Source organism: Leptodactylus fuscus, chromosome 7 (assembly GCF_031893055.1).
Source record: "Leptodactylus fuscus isolate aLepFus1 chromosome 7, aLepFus1.hap2, whole genome shotgun sequence".
Classification (NCBI taxonomy): Eukaryota; Metazoa; Chordata; class Amphibia; order Anura; family Leptodactylidae; genus Leptodactylus; species Leptodactylus fuscus.
The window spans coordinates 100,283,030-100,308,965 of NC_134271.1; the positions used below are offsets into that span (position 1 = coordinate 100,283,030).

At 40.7% G+C, this 25,936-nt stretch overlaps 2 protein-coding genes across 2 annotated transcripts in view; one reads left to right on the forward strand and one right to left on the reverse strand.

Annotated features, from left to right (window-relative positions):
• Window positions 1-25,936, reverse strand: part of FANCM (FA complementation group M) — an 84,483-nt gene that overhangs the window by 49,586 nt on the left and 8,961 nt on the right. The gene's annotated exons all lie outside the window — the stretch shown is intronic.
• LOC142214009 (heme-binding protein 1-like) lies at window positions 665-25,224 on the forward strand. Its single transcript, XM_075282688.1, has 5 exons — window positions 665-1,324; window positions 14,703-14,794; window positions 17,971-18,112; window positions 19,869-20,052; window positions 24,136-25,224. Exons 1-5 carry the CDS (start codon window positions 1,093-1,095, stop codon window positions 24,305-24,307), a joined length of 822 nt encoding a protein of 273 aa, XP_075138789.1. The 5' UTR covers window positions 665-1,092; the 3' UTR covers window positions 24,308-25,224.

A 25,936-nucleotide genomic window follows, 5' to 3' on the forward strand; every position in this document is an offset into this window, starting at 1 on the left:
GAGCTTTCAGTCAGTATCCAATATGGCACATATTCTCCCTAATGGATGGGCGAGACTGACGCCCTAAGGTGTCCAGCTAACTCTGATGAACCAGGAAACCGCAGCATAATCCATTGTCTATTCTCCATCTGAGGACAGCAATGACACTTCCTGACACAGATACATCTGACAATATCCTTGGTTAACAAACTTGGGCTAGATTCAGACATGCAGCTTTATGACCCAAAGCTGGGTGTGAAAATAAAAGGAACAGGAAACGTAACAGTGAAAGACTTTCATGATTTCCACGCCTGAGACTCGCTCATGTGAATAAGCCCTTCTACCTCTGGATCCATTTCTGGCTTGGACTCTGCATGTGTTCTTCCCGCCTTATAGTGATCATACTAGGTCACATTACCTTTGACTTCACATGGCACGTTAGGTAAAACTTACACCATTATACTTCAGAGAGCTAGACACAAACAATGCAGCCTCTATGATAAATTCAGCTCCACTACACTGGTAGGTGTACTATCTGCAGGGATCTGGCATGGACAGAGTTAAGTGCAGTTGACAGCGCTCTCCTCCCCCCATCTGACAGAGCATGTGTCTGTATTTGCCTCTCCCCTCCCTCAAGGGCTTCCTGCACGCCTCCTCTAAAGCTCAGCTTTTAAAAGCAGCAGCAGAGAGCCGCAGCAGCCACGCTCAGCTCCGCTAAAGTCCTGGTAGTGATCGGGTGAGACAGCGGGTATATTATACCCTTGTCCTAGTCAGGGCACTGCCGCCAGCTACTTCCCACAAAAAAGTGCACACAACTTTGCCTTGACCACTGTTGGTTCAGCTGCTCTGCACTGCTGCATTCTGGGAAATTTCAGCTTTCCACATACAGCTCTGGCAAAGTTTTGACTGGTAAAGTCTAGATGGGGCTCACCCAGTCACTATAGCAGTGCCACCACCGCCATAATAATTCTATAGTTAGGTCACATACTTAGCCACGGTTTTGTATCCTAGACAGGATCTATATAGAAAGTTCTAAGCTTTAGATAGAGAAGTTCTAGACTGGATTCCGGTGGCAGGCTTCCCAGCATAGTTTTGGGTTCTAGATAGACTAAAATGCAGCGTGAACGTTGTAGGATGAGCGGAGGGGTGCAGGAGCCCACTGCGGCCGGGCTCATCACTCTAGACGACTTGGACAACATGACGGATGAGCTGGGGTCTGATTCTGCATATAACAGTAACGGGAGCATTGAGGAAGAAGCCGAACCCATGGAAGATGGGGAACAGGACCGGCTACTCAACTACTGGCAAACCGTGGCAAGAGGACATCAAGTTGAGGTGCCAAATGGTAAGAACCATGGTTCAGAATCTTTGTTGATATACAAAATAATTACATGATAAAGACCCAAAGGTTCTAACAATATCTGCTTTAGTTTGTAGGGTTGCCCAAAAAGCCCCACAGACTATAGACAATGATATATCTCTGAATATATTTTACCATCATAACACTGTTGGTACATATAGCTTTACTTATCCAGAGTTTCATGCATAGCAGAACTACAGTGATGACTGACACCACTTTGACAGCCAGAACAGTAGGAACGAGCAACAGAGCACCAAGGTCTATGGAAAGCTGGGTGGCAGCATTAGGAAACTGGAATGAATAGAGTAAGCATCTGGCACCATCTATTGTTACTATATAGCTGACGCACATAAAACGAGATGTTATACTCGTACTAACTTTTCGATAGTTAATCGAGGACTCTGCACATTTCCTATTTGTGTATCAGTTCCTTACCCCTTAAAGCTTCCTTCTTACAGTCAGTGAATGAAAATACTATGCTCTCAAACCTGTACAGGGTAAAAAGTATCGCAGCTGATGGTTTGCAACTATTGTATCCAGTCTACTCAATACTCTGCACACTAGACAGGAGACTCCAGGCTGATGTTTTTTCCTACACTGATACACTGTAGCAAACCATCAGGGCAGGACATCTGTGCTCTCACAGAAGAGAAGAAACAATGTAACTGTGTGACCAGCCTTCAGAGTCTGGATGTAAGAAAGTTTCTATTTCACGGATATGCCTTCAGTTGTCAGGGTATACTGGGAGTTGAAGTATTCCAACAGCTGGATAGCCATACTGGGGAGAACTGTGCCATAAAACAAGACCCTTGCTGTGGAACATCTTCAGTGCCAGGGGTGAGGGCATCATCCCCCAGCACACACTTAAGTCTATTAACAAAGGATTTACATCATAGAGCTTATTCACTCTGCGCTGCGGCCATGAGCAGAAGTGACAGCCGTCCTTGCTTGTGAGGAGGATAAAGCTTCTGTCTCCTGCACCCAACAGTTAGGGCAGATATAAGTAGTGGCTGTAATGGGATTCTTTTTTTTCCCAGCCCTACAGTTAGACCCAATCTCTAATTCCCCTTTATGTTACATTTACAGGAACCTGGAAAGCTGAGTTATGAGGGGATATTTAGCGAAGTCCTCTGTACCTGCCTATGACATGGAGAAATCATTCTATTAGATACTGTAAAGCCATGGAGGGAAATGACTGATGCCCCCATCCCCCCAACTCTGGAGCTTCATGTCCCAGACAAGAAATTCCAGCTCTCTCAGCTTCCTGGATCCTTAAGACATAACCCAGCTTCCAAGTAGACATTCACTTTGGAGAAGAGCAAAAAACTTTAACATTAGATTTCAATTGGTTCAGCACTATAGTTTTATGGTTAAGCAGCCTTAGACATTTCACCTGATAGCCTATTATACTAAGTGTCCAAGTATGCATGTACGGGCAGCATAAGGAAGGTATTCATCTGATGTCTGTATGCCAAAACTTCTCATCCCTTCCTATAGTGCACTATAATAATAACTGCATCATACAGCGTAATGTCAGATTACAGTCTCATGAAGATTTACATATGCACAAACATGATGGACATTAAAAGAGCTAGAAGACTAGAATAGTACAACGCAAGGAAGATGCTAAGGACATATTGTACAATCCGCCTACAGTAGCAGGGGAAAAAAAAATGAATTTTTTGTTTAATGATAAAAAAGCCAGATTACTTCAGAGAACAATTTTCTTTTAGGAAACTACAACCCTCAGACAGACAAACCAACTCTGCTTTAAAAATGGCACTCCAGGCTAACAATATGGATGACCCATCCCAATATAAGATCTGTTGGGGTCCAGACCTGCACCGATCAGATGTTCTCAACATCTCTTAGTGAATGAAGTAGGAAGCAGACAGCGCTGTTCTCAGTATAGTGATTAAAATTAGTTACTGCAGTTTAGATAACATTCAAGTGACCTGCATTACCAGAGCTGGCCACTACATAGAACAGTGCTGTCTGCTTCCTTCTCCATTCTCTGACCATACACATTCTGTTCAGTGTTGGTCACCCATCTAGTATGTATGGGAGTCTCCTGACTCTTCCCAGATGATAGGTTTCAGGAAAGAAAAAGGATCAGGTAGTTGAATTTCATTATGTTCAATTCTTTTGTCTAAATGTATGGCAGCAGTTTACTTTCCTTTGCCTACATTACACATGAACACTTAGTCGAGGTAGGGAGGAATAACGTATAAGTGTAGGGACTGGTAGCAGTTCACAACCCGTCCAATCTGTTAACAGACATATGTCCACCACTGATGACAAATTAAAAAAAAAAAAAAAAAAAAAAAAAAAAGTCAGAAGGCGTCTTCAGGTGAAGAGATTTCAGTTCCACCTATCTTTAGATGTGGGCTTCCAGTGAGTCTTCATACACACATCTTCCTCGAAAATGGCAGTAATACTTTAATGTTGTGGTTCTCCAAATCTGATTTAGTGATCAAACTTTCATGGCGTCATGTGTGTGACTGACTACACCGCACAGACACTATGCCAGGCAGTATTTAGAGGACTGGCAGGGGTATAGTTTGCTTGTGGACAATACAGGTCATTGTCATGTAGTTCACCATTACTGCTGCAGGGCAAATAACTACATCTAAATACACCATGATCGTATCATGATCTCACAACAGAGCATTGAGTACTTAGTCCATCTTCTGTGCATCTCTGTGATGGAGAATTAAATGAACTCCATGGGGAATGTGAGTAAGCCTCCAGGATGGTAAATATGTCTATAATGACCTACCCTATATATAGCCGCACGTGTGCCGTCTGGTCTGCATTTAGAACATAACAAGAGGCAGCATCCTGTTCACCATTTCATATGTTTGCTTGCTAGGACACAACCCCCTATACACATTTTGTTACCCCCTGTTATTTCTGCTGCATGACTGAGCTATTACCCAAAGACTTTCCACCACAGCAGGACAGTATATGCAGGCCAGCAGCTCAGTGTGGAATGGTGCTGCCCGGGGGTCTTGTCAGATGAAATGACCACACCTCTAGCAATGAGAGCAAAGCCAAAAAATAGAATAATCTCACTTTTTCGTTTGTGTTACAGTTGCAGGGACAGGCAGGGCACATGATTGACTCTTTCTTCATACAATGGCAGATTGTCTTATGCTTATGATCAGTAAGTGGCTTAGCAGGCCACCAGATATTCAATGGATAAATCGGAAACCCCTTTAAAAAATAACAAAGGCAGTATCAGCCACCATTCACATTAATCCTCTAGTTGCCTCCTGACTGGGATCAGAAGTGGAAAGTTCCTAAGCAGCAGCAGTCAAAAAGAGTGGCAGAGAAGTCCTGGGATACATAGAACCACCAAATGGATGACAATGCCTTACACAGGCCATAATTAGGCCGGGTTCAAACGGGGTTTTTTGGGTCCGGAATTTGACGAGGAGGCCGCCTCAGATTCCGGACCAAAAAAAAGGCACTCCGCTGAAGATTAGGACCAAATGAATGGGCCTAATCGGGAAGAAGTGTCTTCAGGCGGACGTCCGCGGCTGAATCGGCTGCGGAATCCGCCTGAAGGGTCAATTCAAACAGAGGAAAATGATGAGGAATTTGGTGTGGAATTTCAGCCAAATTCCTCACCATTTTCCTCCGTGTGAATGCTTCTTGTTTTCTGCAAGCAAGAACAAACCTTAATCCTTGGCTATTATATAAACAGACTACAGGCTGCCATAAACAGCAGCTTGTATTCACCTACTATATTTGTAGAACAATGTCAAAGAACTGGAATCAATGGCCTCCAACATACAGTATATTCTAAAGATGGGACCAGGACATAGTGTGGCCTCTACCATATGTCTTGGAATTATTAACAATGAACAGAAACTAAATGGTCAAAATTCCGTTTTGATGCCACCTAGCGAAACATGAACAATGACAGTTTCCATCATGGACACTTTCCAAACCTTTTTTTTTTCATAATTCATAAGCAAACAGTTATAGATTTTTCCTGGAAAAGATTCTTTAAATAATAAATTTCCTCCCCATCTGAGCAAAGAGAGAATAGTAAATGAATACTTTTAGCATTACATTCCTTAACCCCGTGTGTGAATTGAGTCTTTAGGAATTCTTTTGCATAAAACCCAGCTGGTTCAGTCAGAGAACACTTCTCGGACCTAGCTGTCAATTCAGCGGTGAGCGTGAAGCGCGGATAGCACTTGGGAGATGCCATTCAGTGCATTCAGTGACCTTGTATGTTGATCCTGTGGTTGAGGAGCGTGCAGGCCCTGAATTACAAGCCCAGGAAGCTGCTTCGTGTGCCAGCTGCTACAATAAGAGGATTTGAGAAAATCACAGAAAATCTCTTTGCTGTGTATTAAAGTGAACAATACACTTCAATCCCGTCCTTACTTCTATATGAAATCTTATAGTATTATCTGATGAGGTTTGTAAGGAGTCACAATATATTAAGACTCAAACCTGGGAATGTACTGTATGTCATACAGGTGAGTGGGAAAAAGTGGCACGGAGCTCTCAGACTGGAAATGCATGGAAATCCGCAAGTAATATTTCTTTAATCTGGCAGGAAGAGCAAATGGGTTCTGGATTATTAGAAGGTGAAAGTTTACTGGTACAGGTAGGGAGCCTTGAAAAATTAAAAACAGCGTCTGATAATCTGGAATTTCCCTTATTCACACCCAAAAGACTAAGCAGGACAACCCAATTATAATAGGAAAACGTGTGTGTGTGTGTGTGTGTGTGTGTGTGTGTGTGTGTGTGTGTGTCCGTCCGTATATATATATATATATATATATATATATATATATATATATATATACACACACACACACACACACACACACACACACACACATATACACACACACACACCGATTTATTTTTGTACATAATTTAGATATGGTTGCCGTACCTAAACACCCATATACTTAGATGTACATATTTGTAGTCATAGTCTAAATATTCTATGATTATTTAATCTAGAGTAGGGGTGCTCAACTACTTTTGGTAAAGGTCCATTAACCAGAGTCCACCATCAGGTGAAGGTCAGAGTTGAACTGAGCTAAATGTGTCAGTATTTACATATAGGTTAATCTATGCCACTACACCCACCTAGTCCTGTCCATACTTTTTGCTCCCGCTCAATTCCACCCCATCCCTTTTTGCTCCTGTACAATAGTGCCCTCCTCTGTGTACCGCACACAGTGATCATGCCTCCATAGTTCCCCCTCACAGTATACTGGCCTCTCATAGTGACCCCACACATGGTATAATGCCCCCACATTGACCCCTTTATCAACCATGTGCCCACAGGAAACTCTCCATCCTTGCTCTAGCATAATGACAGAAGTCGGGAAAATAACTAATAACCTATTTAAAAATTTAATAATGTATTAATTATTAATAAATTATTTATCCCATACAAGTCCTAGCAGTTGTACAATATAAATTACACCCCCATCTGATAGAAGTGAATGGAATGAGGATCTATAAAACAGACGGCGTACAATGTAAATTGTGAAGAGATCACAGTGCCTGGACTAGAGTCACATAGCTGATCAGCAGGGATCCAGGGTGTTACATACTGTCACACTTGAACACATGGACTAGTAACACCCAGTTTTCATTTATTTATAGATTTCTAGGAACAATAACAGGAACAGCCTGACACAGTGCTATAATAAAATATGTTCCAGCATAATTATTTCATAGGGAATACATCCATTTACTAAACCATACAGATGAGGAGAAGGTCCTCTTTAAGCCATTACGCCTGGGCAGAGTTCATGCATTAATGCTGTACTCCTACAATTATCACGAGGGCCTCATTCATACATCAAAGACAATAACAAAAGTCTAGAGTGTCAGTCTTCACTGTGCTTGAACGTAATAAGAGGCAGCAGGGTGGGGGGAATTGTCCACAGCAGATAGGGGTTCTTACCCAGATGGTACAGTCCACCACCACAGTCACAAGATTTGCGAGAGTAATACTGCTAATACTAATACCCCCTGTAATTTATAATCCAGAAATGCAGGTTTACTGTAACCTGAAGGGCTGAGCTTATCATGTGTACACTGTACCAATGCAAAAGCACATAGTGTGTTTTACAGAATTGCCCAGAAAGTGATGATGATATACATCAGGAATATTTAACTTTAATCTGAGATTAATCTCAATGTAATCTTACTATATGTGCACACGCTAGCATGCACAGAGTCTGTACTTTCATGCATGACTAGGGCACATATACATATATACGCTTGATGAATGTCGATCTGGCAGCTGTAAACACGTGCAGAAGCCCCTGGCAACCATCAATTATTTACATAGTGGAGTATAGATCGTAGATAGATCCATACTATAGAAACAAACATTAACTTTTCAGGCTCAGGAGGATCTGTATAGTGCAACTGGTCCTGATAAACATTAAAACAAAGGAAATGTAACTTAGTGCATCGCTGTTATGAATAGCAAATTCTTATTGCTTTGGTGGCAGAAAATAGCTCTCCATAAATGAGGTTATCCTAGTCCTGACCAACTCAAAGCAGATGGTGGTAGTCCTCAATGTCCTAGCTACTGCTCTAGTGGATACAAGCAAAATGTAAGAGGCCAGGGATTCGATGCTATGGTCTGCCAGTATTGACCGAGGAAGTTCAGAATTGATCTATAGCTCATCCCAGGGAGCGCCATTGTAGCATAGACACAATCCTAGACTGCTGACTGTACATTAACAGTAGGTTTTATGGTGGACCTGCTGGCAATGGCTAATACACTTTACTCTCGTATAAATAAGCGCTTTATAATGTTCAGAAAACATTTCAATAACCTGCTGAATCTGAGAGTGTTAACACCATTTCTAAATCCACAGGAGATACAATTTTCATAGGAGCTCCTAGTAAGAAGGGAGGCAGCTTTTAAGCTTTTAGCACTCATGAATCATATAATTTCCCAGTATGCAAGAAATGTGTGAACACAATTACAACTAAGTAAAAAAAAAAATCAGACAAAATTCTTATAAAAAGCTGTATTACCCATTTACGATGAAACATTGAGTTCTGACCAAGGTATCACTTATGAGCAAATAATCCTGAAAATAAAAGCTGGTTATAATTAATTCTATACTTGTGTATTCCCAAGTCTCTCACTAACTGGGCTTGTGAACAGGCCGGCATTTTACGCTGTATGGCGTTTTTCTATTTGACGTCTGTCGATAGCAGTTTTCACCCTTGAGGGCAAATTCACACGGATACAGCCTCAAAATCCTTACCAAAAAAACGGCTCCCATTGATTTCAATGGTCAGTCGGTCAGTTCTTTTTTCCAGGAGCCATTTTCTGGCTCTCGGAAAAAAAGAAGCGATATGCTCATTCTTTCAGGAGTTGCCTCGTGAGATCCGCCTGAAGACACTCCCTCCCAACTAGGCCTATTCATTTGGGCCTAATCAGGAGCGGAGTGCGCGATTGGATGCCAGTTACAGCTACCCATATTTTGGTCCGGAACTTGAGGTGGCCTCTGCCTCAGGTTCCGGACCAAAATACCCTGTATGAACTTGCCCTAACAGTTGTTGAACCTTGACAAGAGGAGGACATAGAAAGGGTTGTACAGATCTGGAGGAGCAAAGTGATAAAGGGCTTGCCTGCTTTCTGAAGATATGCTCGACTAGGGAATCTTAAAGGGAACTTTAGTTAATAAGAAAAAACAAATAACATTGGCCCACAATCACATATATGCATCTCAAAAATGTGCTTCAACTTGGCACATTTCTGGTGCACTATGGCACAGCCCAGCCTCTGCACCCCGCTTGATCATGGGCCAGAGTGGGGACACCTCGGCCCACAAGATTTACTATAACTCAGAGAACTGGCATGACATACTACAAATCTATGGCAGTCACTGACTGGTGTACAGCTGCAAGTACTTCTGACAGGAATGAATTAAACCTGGTGTAAGAATCACCAGTCTTCATAAATTCCCCCCCCCCCCCCTTGTGTATGGGTCATTACAATAAAATACAGCCCTACAACACTCACATTACATTGCCTTGATTATAGAGAGAGTTTACTAAGATGTCCAATCACACCAAGCTTAGTGGGCCTGGTCTTTGCCTAGTGCTGACACCTATCCTGTATTACAGTTTTGTTTTGTTTTTACTTTTATTTGCAAATATGTTTTGGGGTGAAACATCGTAATAGAAGAAGATCTGAGCCACAAGAGCCAGTTCTACCACTTATATTGAATAGTGGGGTTGGCAGAGCACCACAAGAACCTCTAAGTCTTGACAGGTAAAGAGAAGGCCCCGGCAAGTATCATTAGAAGACTTACTGTAGTTCCCTCAGCACATAAAACTGACGGATACTTCATAAGGGACCCCCTCTGATATCTACAGATACTTTCAGGACATTTTTTGGCATTGAAGGGTCACAAAGTTTAGGGAGCGCTGCTGTCTCTATGCTATGGAGTCTACCAACAATGAGAGCCATGATTTGTACCTGGCAGAGGGACACAGACACTTGCTTCAGGCTGCAGACAGTACAAGGGTTTCATTACATTAAAACTGCACATAACCACCTGGATCTTGAGGAATGTCTGGAGAACTGGAACAACAAAATAGGCCATGTATGCAAAATAGAAAAAAAATACATGTTCTAAGAAACCTGACATATATGAAGACAGATTTGCAGCTCTACAAACCTTCAATTACAAAAATTAAGGGTCAATAAAGCTTATGAAGATGCCTGAAGGAAAACCGATAATCACAGAGTTCAGATTAAGATAGTAAAGTTAGACGGGTGGGAACGAGGGGTAACATTTCCATGGAGCGGCAACTAATGAAACATATGAGGACTATCACAGGCCTGAGGCTGAAGTGTCATGTAGGTCTGGATGATAGAAAAATACAAAACACCAGACAGACGACTCCACCCATTCTATCAGATAAGATCTGTACAACTGGTAGAGCAGGTTTTATTCCTCTTGACAAAGGATTAGACAGCTAATGAGAGGGCATCCCAAACTTCAGTACAAACCTCAGTGCCCGCCCTCTTTTAAAGTGCATCTCCAGTTATAAAACAACTTTGCATAAATGAGTAGTACACGCTACTACAAGAAATATAATCTTAGAATCTTGTAGTATATCTTAATAAAGAAGAACGTATTAGTCTCAGTTCTCCGAGGAAGAGGCTGCCAAAGAAAACATTCAGACAGTGGCTGCTTCTACGCTCTGCTATTGTGGGTTTTGTTTGTTTGTTTTTATCCCTGTGCTGTAGTATGCTTGTAGCAAAGAGTGTACAGAATGAGACAACTTGATTAAAGGGGCTTTCTGGGGAAAAAATGTTTTTTTGTTTTTTAAAAGGTCTGTTAGTGCTATTAATGGGTTAATAAATGCACCCATATATGTTCAGCAGTGTTCTTAGTGATTTCTGGGTGTTTCTGCTCTCCTGCATTTGTTTACCTAATTCAGCTTCCTGCTATGTAACTTCCTTACTAACCCCTCTCACCTCACCCCCACTTCCTCCCATAACCCCCTGTCTCTCTACCTATCCTGCCCACTACTAGTCCTTCCCTACTTACTCATCCCAACCCCATTATATACTTACCTCTCTCCCTTCCTCCTGCAGGATAGCCTATCCTTCTTTTCTGATTCTGCTGGTGCACGCTATTGTCCCGATGCTGCTATGTGCTCTGCAGCAACAATCCACCTCTACTGCACAGGCGTGAGAGCTGCTCCCACACCTGGGCAGTAGAGGTGAATTAATAGCATCGGGAATGCTGCGAGCGCTGGCAGTCAGAAAACAAAGGAGGAACCATCCTTCAGGAAGAAGCCTGGAAGGAAGATAGGCAAGTATAATCTTAGGGATTAGAATCCATCTTCTGCAAAATGTAGCTTTTCTGGTAGAATGCAATGCAAGAACATGAAGATCCAGCTTGGATACCACTGGTGATAGTCTTCCATCACTAGGCAACTTAGACTCCTTTGGGTACGGACTAAAAATTTTTGCCTTTGCACGTGTAAAGGTTTTTAAATGCAGTAATTCCTAACATTTTTACCATTGGTGAACTGGTCTTTTTTGGAAAATCCTTACATTACCCATCAAAAATATATCTAACTGTACAGGAATCAGTGGGTGGAACTAATGAAAGGATGCAAAGAGTTGGAGTTTATGGAAGCATCTCTTTAAAGCCATTTAGGTTTGGTGAGGAAAGACAGCATAATTTTCCTTAACCACTTCAGTACCGGGCCAATTTGTGGTCCAGGACCAGACACATTTTAGGTTTATTATGTATGTGCGGTTTTGAGGTCTGTAAAATTTTTCTCGTATGTCTTAGTCAACTAATTTTTGCGTCTTTTTTCGGGGACACATAGGGCTTTATTTTTATGTTATTTTTATTTTCAAATGTGTTTTAATTTTTTTTATATCCAGGAAAATATAAACAAAATAGGAGGGAAATTGTGTCTGGTTTTCAATTTATAATTTTTTTTTAATTTAATAACACAAAGTGTCACTGAAAAACTTTATAAAATAGTTTTTCCTCTCCGTTACGGTAATTTTTATTTTGTATGGTGTCGTCAGGGGCGGGGCTATAACCTTTAATAACGGCGTTTTATTAATTTATTTTTTATTATTATTTTATTTACATTTTTTAAAAACTTTTTTATTATATTTTTATTTTATTTTTTTTTCCAGATTGTGTCCCCATAAGGTGATAAAAGACCTTTGGGGACATCTGATCACTTTTTTTTTTGTACTTGAGGCTGATTTCTCCTATAACTGGGGCTGGTACATTTAACCTCAGTTACAGGAGGAATACAGACTCCTGCACCACTGTATACACAGTATGCAGAGCTGATCTGAGTCCTGTAGGACCCAGCAGCTCTGGAAGGACACTGCTCCTGGCGGATCACATGTCCGCCGGGTCAGAGGGCAGCTGAATTATGGCTGCGTCCATAGCCGTGTATACAGCGCTCATTGAGCACTGTATACACAGCGATCAAGAAGGCAGGGGAGGTAATAAATCTGCCCTGTCTTCTCTCTAGGAGCTCCGGCTGAAGTTACAGCCGGCTCCTAGTGAAAGCAGCTACACGATCTCCGTGCAGCTGCTGTGTTCTGCTGGACGTACCGGTACGTCCTGGCAGAACTAGACAACCACTTCCCGGACGTATATAGTCTATGGGCGGTCCAGAAGTGGTTAATTCTTAGAGCTATTTTCTGGAAGTGATCAGTGTGTTTTGGACAGCTTTGTTCCTTCTACCAAGGATATATTAAAAAATTATATAATGTAATTGTCTACAGTACTAAATGAGCTTATGTCATGGCTGGAGAAGTCTCAGAAGGCAGGTAGTCAATAAACCTAGAAATGAGCCAATGAGCTTCTATAAAAAGGCTCAACTTTGTCCTAACGGTCACAATAATATATCCATCCTTGTCACTATTGTACTTATTCCACAATAAAAGAAAACTAATTGGACTTTAATGGAGTGTCAGGGTCTGGGGTTGCTAGGTGGGGTGGCATGGACACAAAAAGTCCAATTTCTTTAGTCCAAAACAAAGGTAGAGTTTATTTTCACTCAAAAAGGTAGTGCAGCAACAAAAGGAAACAATACAAAAATAAATCCCTGCCCGGCTAGGCTCTAACTAAACACAGAATAGGTTACCTCACCTAGAATAACAGAAATGAAAAGCCAGTTGAATCATTCAGGACACAGCTCCAAAAATATGACCTCTCTGTCTGCTCTCCAGCCAAGCTGTGCCAAAATGTTGCTGCTGGAGCAACTTCTTAAGCCTTCTTGACGAGGAGACTCTCTGCAGCCGAGTCGCAGCTGGAACATCCCCAAAGAGTGGACTGGAGGGGGGTGGAATGACAGGTCCCACTACCAACCTACCTGTCATTCCTACAAATCCAGCCCAATACTGAGCATTTACCAAAATGCTCAGCAGACGAAAGTTGTCTGCTGAGAACAAACATTCCTGGAGTTTTCTCATCTCACCCACCTGAGTAGTCTGAGTGAGATGTACACCCCCTCCATTACCTGACCAGCCATCGGCCTATAACTTATACCACAATAAAATAAAACTAATGGGACTTTAATGGAGGTAATATTTCAGGAGCCCATAAAGACACATAACTAATGATTCCCCTAAAAAATTTTAGTTACGTTATGGTACCCACATGTAGATTACCACTACTGCTCGGCAGGGCATGGTGGCATAAACCACCCAAGATTGGGTAGTTTTGATGCAGCTCTCCTGTAGGATTCGGTCATCTACAGTAATGCTACTGTAGATCATAGTGGGTTAGCTGCCAGTGATATCACAGTGGCTAGCTTACTGTGATCACGTCTTTGAACTTGGCCTTAGGATCTGTTTTTGTGTACAGTTTTAGTAAACTGCACAAATAATGTGACTTAGGAGAAACCTCTTTAGGGCTACCATTTGCCTAATTTCACTCCTCCAAGCCACTGGCACTTGTATACAATTTAGAAAAAGTTGTAAAAAAAACATAGCATCTGTTGTATGGAATAGTTTGTAATAAATTATTATATTGATGGGAAGTGGTTAATTTGGGTGAATCAGATGAAACTCACTAGTTATTAGGCGGTACTTAATGCCGACATGACCTGAATATCTCAATGCGATTAGCGGCTCTCAGTCTTAGGATGTTCCTGGCAGTGGCTGGAGGCAAAATAACGTGAGATTTGTCAAATGTTCACAGTCCAAAGAGTATGCAACAAACAAAATCTATAAAACTAGACAATGTGTACCAAGTTATCAACCAAACCACTTATAGAAGGATATGAAGCATCTATAGTATTCTGAATATTGCAAAACCCTTAAAGTCTATAGAATCTAAAGAGCTGAAAACCCCAAATATTGCATTATAAAAAGTCACAATTCTTGCTCAGTTTTCTGGTGCAAAAGCCAAGACCACCAACAATCTTATGTTGATGAACTATGTGCATACATAAAGGCTGAATGTGTATATATATATATATATATATATATATATATATATATATATATATATAAATGATGGATGGATAGATAGATAGATAGATAGATAGATAGATAGATAGATAGGATAGATATTATCATTAATAATAATAATGATCTATCCACAGGAGTTACGAGCACTGCAGCCCCTTCAAAGATCTGACCGGAGGGGGCCCCGGGTCTTGGATCTCCACTGATCTTTTATTGATGACTTCTTTAGAGGATAGTTCATCAATATATATATATATATATATATATATATATATATATATATATATATATATATATATATAATTTATTTATTATTATGTGGGCAACCCCTTTAGCTCTGTGACATATTAACACGCATTTTCCCTACCATTACAGATATGGCAGAGCCAATTCAACAGCTAACAAGAAATGGTCGGACAGAAGATCGACAGCAAGTGCCCTTCCTGCTACTGAGCTTAAAGGAAAAGGTATTCTTTATTTATTTAGGCATAATTAATTTAAGTTAAAAGAGTATCCTAAAACTATATCAATTCCACAACTTACTAGCACATTACTATAACTGATCATATACGACTACCACAAAGAATAGAAGAAGTGTCACTAAAAGCACCGATTGAAAAAAGTCACTAAGAACACTGAGAAAAAGAAGTTTGGCCCTGAATTAGTAATCACCGGCGTTAGTTCATTAGCACAGGTTTCCCTTGGTGAGGACCTTGTAAAGGTAAATTGAATCAATAATCAGTCCAGATAATGGAAAGGAAAGTAGAAATAATCTGTGGGCACTTTCCAGCTGTTAGTCTATGGAGGGAGATGCTCCGGCTGGCAGAGTACTCCCTCAGCATGCACTCCGGCAGACTTGTCCTATCCAAGGGAAGTCACTATGGGTTTCCAAGATGTGGCGCTGATTCCAATATTTTTCAGAAGTCTTCAGCTTCCTTTACCAGGTATAGAAGCATGTTACCAACTCACTTTTATATAGACGGGGGCCATCTTTGTGGAGGTAGATATTTATGGGCTAATAATCTTTGTGGTAGAGAGATATGCCATCAATTATAGGAATATGCCAGTCCTATATGTTCAAACTACGTTATTACAGTCCATTAATAACATCTGTCAAAGATCCTCTGTCTGCATCTGTCCCATTGACTATAATGTACACAACATTCTTCTGTCCAAAAAAAAAAAAAAAAAGGAAAACATGATGGAAGAAAGTTTTGGGTTTGTTTTTTTGTTTTTTTAATATGGGCGTGAAGAAAGACAAAGCCTTCTCAGAGAGGGCATTGGCTTCCCTTTGTATCCACTCTGAAGTCCTTAAGATATTTTCTCTAGAAGTTGGATCTCTGAGTATTCTCCATTTACAAATCCTACATAACCATTTAAACCTTAGCTGGAAGTCCACCACCCTTCCCACTGTATTAAAGGCTTAATCAATTGTCATTCATAGTTAATGTGGTTGCCCTTAAGGTCATCATTTCTCAATGTTTTAAGTCCATGTACACCTTCTCACACAAATTACGTCAATGTACCCCCTAAGGCACTCCATACTGCACTTTAAAAGAACAGTGTGAGTATTCCCTACGGCTATGTCGGGTACCTGCTGGAGTTAGCATACCATAGATCTAGGCCAGTGTGCCTCACCGACAACTAGTGGGCGCCTTCCTGATGATTGAGATGCCTCCTAACAGTCTGATAACCACTGTTCTAGGCTATGAATGTTGCAATTCTGACAACCATAGACATTGTGCTTCTGCATAATATGGTATTACAATCTATATGACTTGTGTGGGATACAAGATGTGAATGTTAGATGCTACACCCTTTTTGGGGTTTAATTGCCTTGAATATTACTCCTGCTCATAAAAATTCAATTAAAAACAACAATAAAAAAAAAAGCTTCAAGTGAAAGTTTTTGTTTTTTTAAGTTCCCTGCCTAAGAACTTGTGAGCAGGAAATCAGATTATCAGAATCTCTAATGCGGCACTGAGTGCTTGCCTTGTTTTCCTAAGAAGAACCATGGTTTGTAGGTCAAAGGACTGGGGCACTCTGCTGACCCCCGCTAAATAAATATTATTGCATTCACTGTACTTCACACTTAAAAGGGACACTGCCATCTAAATATAGGAAATACATTCTAGGCCTTATTTAGAAAATGGGTACAGGTAAAAAATAGCCAGGTTCGCCATAGCACTACATGATCACTACTGTACAACATGTAAGTAATACTGTAATCCTCAGCTGCAAAGGTGCTAAAAGCATTCACTGCGAGCACAGATCCATATGTTACATGTAATGTGTACGGTCGTCCAGAGCACGAGTGTCTTCATACCCACTTTCCACTCTGGCTTCATTGGTTTCCATTAGAAAATGACAAATGTTATCTGAATACCAAGAGAAAAGCTGCCAATACTCAGAGTAAATGTTTGGCATAGACAAAAGTGTTTGGGGGCTTCCCAATAGCAAATATTAGGGAAGACAAGGATTGGGTATTTGGATTTCAACATGGGCCTTAGCTATAGGGGGTGCAGCAATAGCATTTGTACTAGGCCATGGACCCTAAATGGGCTTCAAAGGTCTCTTTGACACATAAAATATACCACTATTCTAAAGATATTTGGAGACCCATTACAGATTGTGCATTAGGGCCCAGGAGCTTCAAGTTACAGCTCAGATTTCAACAAACATCTGGAAGCAGCTTTGTGCACTCTGTCCATTCACAACATATGCACAGTTGGCTGAACTGAGCATACATGTTATGGTTGGGGGGAAAAAAAAAAAATCTATGGTCAACTTGAGGATTGAAGCGACTGGAACCATTTTGTCAGACAGTTTTCCAGTTTTGTCTTTCCCTACCTCAAACAGATCAGTATTTTCCTGTTGAATAGTGAATGACAAATATATAATAATTTTCAGGATTGTAAAAAGAGCAAAAATAAATAAATCTACACATCACTAGATCACTCTAATACAAGTTACATAGTAGAGGAGGTTGGATACAAGAATAATGAACTACAACCTTTAAAAAAAAAAAAAAAAAAAAGTCCCATCAACTGGTCAGCAGGGGTATGGGACCTGGAATCGTTCACTGTTGTCATGGGAGGTTACTGCAGCTGGCCATGTAGTGCATGAATAGGTCAGTCTATAAGGCATGGCTAGGCTGGTTCTGCCAATATGACGGACCCAGCCACTCTTACTCTTTCTATTCAGTTCATGAAGGAGAGGTGACGGTTATGTCTTAAATAGAGTTTCTATAGCAGAAAGGGATAGTGCTACCAAAACTATTCATTTGTAGGTATTGATGAGGCCTACAGAACCATCGCTGCCATCTCTGTTCTATGATACATTTGGTGAACACAGACATGCTTTTCGTCAATCCCATTTAAGGTCTCTTGATATGGGCCGACCCAGCAGCAATGCTCGGGAGTGAATGTTTCTCAGGATCTTTGCCTGATGGCCTGTACTTACATTTAGCAGATAATCGTAGTTGTATGGAAATGAACAGATTGTTTGGACCATTCCTAGGATAACAGGCCGAATCATTGCCCCATGGTAATTGGTCTTTATCAGCAAGAATGTTTTGATTTTAATGTATCAGTATGTACCATGTTACTATGAGTCAGTGTAACTCTTGATGTCTCTCTGATAGTGTGGAGAAGTGCTGTACGAGAAAAGACAGTATGGCAAAGCCAAATGGGCTTGTATCAAGATGAATGAAGAGCGATATGAACAGAGTATATGTATGGGGTTCATGAAGCTCATGAGATACATCTGTGAACAGAACTCCTCAGGTACAACATTTCCTACCATGAAGTTTGTTTGTAAAACAACTTAGAGGACTTTTCACCACCTTCGCCAAGCTGTTTGCATCATTTAATAAACTCTGCTACACTGATTCTGACACAGATAAAGTTCTTTCTGCGGCCCCCATTGTTCCGGAGCTATAAATTCTGTTAGTTTTTGGTGCCTGAGATGTTGCTTAGGCTTTGTATTATCAGGTCGGAAGTGTCAAGCAGAAGCAGGAAAAGGGAATGATTCAGAGCTAGAATCAGAGGCAGCCAGTGTCAGAAGGATAGCCTTTGCCTGCTCCTGCCTGACACCACCCTTCTAACAGTAGAGAATCTGAATAGGATATCAGGCACCAAAACTAAAAGTACTTATTGCTCAGGAAAGGTGGGGGCTAGAGAAAAAATACCAAGTGAAACAGAATCAGGGGAGCAGTGCCTATTAAATGGTTCAAGGAGCTGGACTCTGTGAAGGTGGTGAAAGAAGAAAGGTGCTCTCTTTCTTTTCCAGCTGTACAAAGATGTGCGGTACAGAATTGTACATTTGACTTAAAAGGGTTGTCCAGGACTATAATATTGATTGCTACAGCCTCTATACTATTTACCAACCACACCACCGTACATTGTATGGTGGCTGTGCTTGGTATTGCAGCTCTGCACCGAAATTGAAATGGGACTGAGCTGCAGCATGGCCATGTGACCAATGGAGTCATTGACCTGAGAAGAGGAAGTGACGCTCAATGTCATAGTCCTGAAATAACATCTTAAAAAATAAAATAAATAAATTATATTTATATAAAAAAAATTTAAAATAACAAATAAATAAAATAAATAAATCCCATAATAAATAATTTTCCCATCCAGACCGTGGGAAGTGGTAGGGAATGTACTCTCAGCCAGTCACTGGTGCAGTGGTGGTCCTCCTCAGACAATAGGTGACTAAGCGGGTATTTCCAACCATTTCTGCTTAGATGGGAGAGGTCCTGAGTGGAGCGCAGCAGTTACAGGCACTGTCTGTACAGTAATTATAAATTATTGCTTACACAGAGAACGTAGTGATTCAAGTGATTAGATACTAGAACATGTTCTGTATCCAAAAGAAGATCTCCAGGAAGGGTTTACATTAATACTTTCCCCACGGTTATATTTGGACGGAGCCTGGGGTTTCAACTTTGGGTCATTTGATCGAAACTAGCACCTGGGACCTGGGACCTTGTGTTGATATGCCTCCTCTTCAGTGTTCACAGATACATACCATTACTATAGGGACTGGCTTCACTATTGTAATACTATAGCCTGCCAGCCTCCATAATAAAGGTAACTAACAATGAACATGGGAGAAGAGGGAGAAGGTGGTTCAATGCTGATGGTGCCAAGCACTTGTTCGTATAATGTGACCCAGGGTCAGATCCAACCCAGAAAGCAAAAACAAAAGCCTGGAGAGGAAGTATTGAAACCTTGCCTGGATAACCCCTTTAAAGTAAATCCATAATTCATTTTAAGAAAGGTACCATCTTTAGAAATATGCTTAAAAATAATAAAAGCAAGACACCATTTTCCAGTCTCATTTAATATATACAAAAATTATGATTATTATTAATAATTATTAGAATTAAAGCGGTTGTCTGGATTATTATTACTGTTAAAAACTCAAGAAATGCCAATTTATCAGAATTCCAAAAGCGTGTACATACATAACAGTTGAGGATTACACCACAGTATACTGCCAACACTTTACCATAACCATTATTTTTGTTCCTAGGTTCATACCTGGGCATGACCATCCCAATTCTGACAACAGTGCACACCGATGAAGCAAGAACTGGACTCACACGCAGTGTGACGGTGGCTTATTATATTCCAAGTCATCTTCAAGATGATCCTCCTCAACCAACAGACCAGGAAATCATCATTGAGGAATGGCCAGCTACAGTAGTCTTCTCTAGGTAGGCTCTCGGTACAGTACTAGAAGCCTTATTCGTGCTATAGTAGGTGGTGACGTTAATTATACTGTTTGGGGGGGGGGGGGGGCAATAACAACAGCATTAAAAGGAACCCATCATGAGTTCTTACCCACCCTAAAACAATATGAGCATGTGAAGTAATGACCTTTCCATTGGTGCCCCTCACTAAGACTTCTGTTGCTGAACAGTCATGTTATAAGCAAATTTAGCTTAGGTAGTCAAGGGGGTGGTGTTGATTCTTTGAGATCTTAATTTAGTTATATCGATTAATTGTACAGCCCTAATTTGTAGCATTACTTACCTCACTAATCCTCCAGAGCTGCCATTGCAACACTACTTCTTGTGTCCCATCTTGACACAGATAAATCTCCACCACTTCCTTTATGCCACAGAAAGTGACTAACAAGACCCAGTAGGCACCAGAAGAACAAATACAGGGGGTCCATGAGCGAATAATACTTACTTTACCTTTTTCACCAATTCCAACCCTTTCACAAGACATGTTCTCCCATCTGATGTAATTGCTGAGTACAAACTTTTCTATTGCTTAAACCAGTTGGCTTGTTCTCCAAGTGCTTTTAACACTTAAACTTATTGAATAGGAGGAGCAGCCATATACAGTGCTATTCTTTTCCTCTTAACTAATAGCTGGCACAAAACATTTTCTGTATATTTATAGGATTCTATACGTACAAAGAAACATTTAAGCCTCAAAAAAAAAAAAAATACAAAAAGATTTTCAAGTGGAGAATTTTCAGCTTTATGAAAAGAAGTTTAATCCCTCTTCAAGAACACCATTTAAGGGTCTGGATGGCCACTTAGTTACCTTATTCCTAAATAATATATTCTATATAAGAATACATCCCATGTGCCTTTTCCACATGGTCAGGTCTTGCGGGAACATGGCTGATATAATTAGCACATTCTTATCCGACAATCCACTTCTGCGGTCTTAAGAGAAACACTTTGATATTTCTGACAATTATTGGGTTTCAATAGGAAAATGGTCTAAGTGACCTGACTCAAAGCACTTGTATTCAAGGCTGTATAATGATGCACATAACCAGCTGCGGGTACAAGAATAAAAAAGTAATAAAACGCATGGTGAGAACGTCTTGGCCCAAGCTGCTCCCTGCTGCGTCTGCCAAGTAGCCTTAATAAGTAGGGCATCAAAGAGATGTAATAACTCCAGAGAACCTCTATTTACAAGGTAAAAGTTCCTTACCTTAAAAGACATATTGGAAAATGTTTCTCCCCTCCTGAATTTAATCATAATGCACTGAGGTTCCTAAAAGACCACCAACTACCCTGGAAAAAAAACTAATTTAATAGACAAAAAGCAATACAAAAGTGACCCAGTTCCATTCTATCAAAGAAATCACTATCCTACCGTAATGCAATTCATTTGGTTTATGAAATCTCTTCAATCTCCTTCAGCGCCACAAGTGGCTCAATAGCCTGGAGTCCACAAAGCAAATTGGTTTACCCAATCTGACTAATTCAATATACAGGAGAAATTCCAAGTGAGGCCGCGCTAATAGGAGTTTGACATATAGTCCATATACGAGTTCTTGTAGAAACTGCAGTAAATACACTTGTCTTACGCCTTTTTGGAACGTAATCAAGTACTGGTCACTGAATGTATAGGGCAGCGTCTCAGTTTTACGACTCATAGGTCGGAATGTATCTCAGGCTAGTAATTGGGGGATATAGAACTGTTTGCGTGCTCCTTTTGGTGGAATAAGATACTGGTACGCTGATATTAACATACTTTGGTTTATTAAAGATAACACGTTTCAGGGTTCTCTGGCACCTCACATCCAATCTGACTTATAATACAGACTATAGCGCAAATCTGGATGAAAGAAAGTTCCAAAATACCCAGAAGATCTATGTATATGACTGAGTTTCCATCACATTGTAGATACTGTAAAAAAAAAAAAAAAAAAAAAAAAAAAAAAAATTATAAAAGTCCTGATACACCCCCTAGAAATGGTGTGAACACAATGCAGAAACCCAGCCTTAGAAAGGCATTTCATTCATTTCAATGGCCACTATGCAATACTCTATTTCCCCCTATTGTGGTGGTCCTGCAATTGAGGGAGATTACGGAGCACTCAAAAAGGTGGGGTGGCAAAGACCTTAGAGCAGTCACATGCTTACAGGTACACCACCACTTGCATCAGGCAATTTTGGGGTCTATTATTTTTTTGTCCATTCCCCCCTTCCCCAAGAATAGGATATCAAGTTTAAAGTCTGGGATAACCCCTTTTTTTTTTTAACTGTAATTTTTATTGAAAGGATTTCTGTAAAATAAAATACAACACAAGAGTTGAAAACCTAAAAAACATGAACGTGAAGCAATGGGATAACCCTCTTTAAACATGGATAAGACACCTTATGAACAACTTATTTTTAGGGGATTCATATAAAAGTGGGCAAATCCTTATAAAGGTTTAGTATAGATCCTCAATATATGGTCAGTGGGAGTCAGACATCTGGGATCTCCACCAAACAGCTGGTTGAAATGAATGCAGTGTTTGGGTAAGCCCTGAACAGGACTGAACTTCTATAACATGTGACTGATGAACATGGTATCCTCAGCACAGGGAAGAGACTGCAGCGCTCATGAGCACCACAGTGTCTTCAAAAAGTAACATGGCGGGAGTCCCAAGTGTCAGACCCCCATCTATCACCTACTGATGACCTGTCCTAAGTCCCTAAAAACTGCTTTAACTGGCAATACTGTAGTCACTCCTTCTGGTTCCCAAATAATGTAACATACCTACCCAATGGATAGACTTGAAAACTATAAAAGGACAACCATGTAGGCAGTACAAATGGCCCAGGTAGGAGTTTATACAGTGCATTACCATATACGATATACTATCCAATCTGAACTGGTCACAATACTTTCTATTCAATAGATCTCACTGTACTGTGTCAGCATTTTACCACATTTTGTATCATCACATACGTTATGGGGGGGGGGGGGAGGTGATGTTGGGGTATTTGTATGGCCGACTCCATGGCATTGTATTACACTTATGATTTCCACCTTAGGGTTTTAGATGACTGAAAAGCTTGTGAGACCATATGAGGAAAAGGCTTGTTATAATCTGGATAACCGTATCCGTGTGAGCAGAAACACCAGACTATCAGCTGACTGTCTTGTGCTCAACACAGAATCCATATTCCTGTCTTCATGCCAACATGATAAGATTATTTCTCTCCAAAATCACAACAGATATTAGCTAGAAACCTTCCTAATACACAGCACGGGCCAAAACGTCCTTTAAAGTCTATTAGAAATGCCTCCCTCCCCCTCTTTCACCAAGTCTCTTATGTGGGGACTACCATTTTGAAAATCTATACCAACAACCCTGTGAGGTTTTTGTGCCCACCTAAGAAATTATCCCCCACTATGATTCAACAGAGGAAGTCGTACAATAGACACTAAAGAAAATTATGTGCTGGCACTTCCAAAACGAAAACTTCGGTGCTTGTCCCAACTACCAAACTACAGGAACCATTTCATAAAGTTACTCTGTCGATCAGCAGGGTTGCCAGCAGTCAGAACCCAAACTTATCTGACATGGATGGTCAATCCTAAGGATAGTCCATCAATTTGGTAGTCCTGGAAAAAACCCTCTAAAGGGAGTCTGTCCCTAGGGAACCTTATATGCTGGGCTCAGTCATACCTGTACATAAATAAATATATCTATAATTTTCCAGAAAGTAATATTTTTAGTAATATGCAAAAGAGGCTTAAGTACAATGCGTACCAAGGCATACCAGAACTTCAGAGGAGCACTCTTAAAGGTCTTGGACTAAAGGTATGATGGTGGTCAGCATAACGTCCCCTATAATGTACTGTGGATGGTTTGATCGTTTCCGATGAGTTGTCGAATGTCCGCACCTTGGTGGCTTAGTACTACTGAAGTCCTAGCTAGGCTTTCGAAAAAAATCTGTTTGCGGTCCTAAGTCTTGGCGCCCAGTGCAAAAGCCTACATGCCTATCCTCCATGGGTGGATCATATACTAATACTATACTTTCTCATTGCAGGGCATTTACTGGAGCAACAAATGAAGAGACAATCATGCATGAGATTTCCTTGCTGGCCGAGCTATTAGAGTCTCCGGACCTGTGCTTACAAGACACATTTATCATTGCGGGATACACAAACCCTGCGGCGGTCAACAGACGGAATGAGATCTGGTTTTTGCAGAGGCCTTAAATTTTGCAGAGGTGGAGCACAAACGTGAGAGAATGAAGAGTGTCGGCCCTAACAAAAAAAAAAAAAAAAAGCATGGCACCTGCTCCTAGTCATTGTGGGCCAGCATTCTCTGTTGTCTATTGCCACATAAGTGCATGTGCAGATATTATGGCAGTATGGTGAGTAAGGTCTGCTTAATATAAAACCCCGGTGACAGGTTGTTAAGGCAACTGCACATTCACTTACGTGAACTGTCAGGGTCAATATTCAACGTGACATGAGAAAAACCATCGAAGATTTCTATTTTCATAATGAACGGCGATGAATTACACACTCCATTATATACAAATGGGTCACGTAACTGCGGGGTCGGTTTCCATGGTGCACAATAAAGGTCGCCATCTTCTTGTACGTCCATTGCTTTTCAACTATTGGGTAAGATGCCCTTTACGGTGGCCACAGACACGTTGAATCCACCCACTGTTGCCATTTATGGCCATGGATATACTAATAGTTATTATTGGGTTGCCATGGTGACAACATAACGTGTTTACTTTCAGATGCTTCTGGCTCCTTGTATCAGAGCCGCCATTATAGCTTAGATAGTGGCCGTCACTGACACGTTACAGAAGAGGACAACCCAATGACTTATACTTTTAAAGTTGGAATGGATGTGGCCTTTAAAATGAATTGTTCAAGATTATTCCATGATATTTCTAGAGACAGCGCCACTTCTGGACTGTGTGTGGTATTGCAGCCTCTTTACTGATCACAGTAAAAGAGGCTGCAATACCAGACACAACCCATGAAAGAAAGTGGTCTTTTTGTAAATCTGGAGAACATCATTAATTTAAGAAGTATTTCTCTCCAACCTACCGTCACTTCCGCGGTTATCACCAATTCCCACTATTGCCCCATGTCTACCTTCACAAAGACACCTCAATACTGTGGCCCCACGTTGCAGACAAGCTGCTTTTTTTTTTTGCTGTTTTCAGAGCCAAACCCAGGAGTGTCTACAAAAGGAATGGGAAATATAAATGAATGACTTCTATTTCTCGCTTCTGCTCAATCCACTCCTTGCTTTGGCTCAAAAAAAAAAACCTGCTTTACCACAATGTGGTGCCTCTGCCTAAAATAGTTTCTGTCTTACGGATTAGATGTGACCTTTGTCCCTGGTGTGTATAACGAAAGATTGGGAAAGGATTAACCTGAAAAAAAGGAGCGCTAGCTTTAAAATATTAAAACCCTGTCAAAAAGCAAAAGCGGATTTAAGTAGTCTCCAAAGGGTTAAGTAACAAGATGTTCAGATTAACTGATCAATGCAAATATATAGATTTCCATTGTGTTCCTAAGTCTTAGTGTAAAAACTGGAAAAGCAAAAAACCAGTGAACGCAAAAATCAGCCCATACCCAGCCTGAAATGGCTGATAACAGGGAACAAACATAGAGATTAATTGGTGGAAGTGAAGATTTCTAGGGCATGAGATGCAATGCTACCTACACCTCATTGGTGTCAGTATAGATCATATATTATCTCAATGCTATCTATAGGGGTGTTATTCATTGCATACATTTTACCCAATCTTGGGTAGAAGTTCCCGAAAAGCAAGCTGTTTAAGGAGGGTCCCATGTATGACATTCTTCACCAGG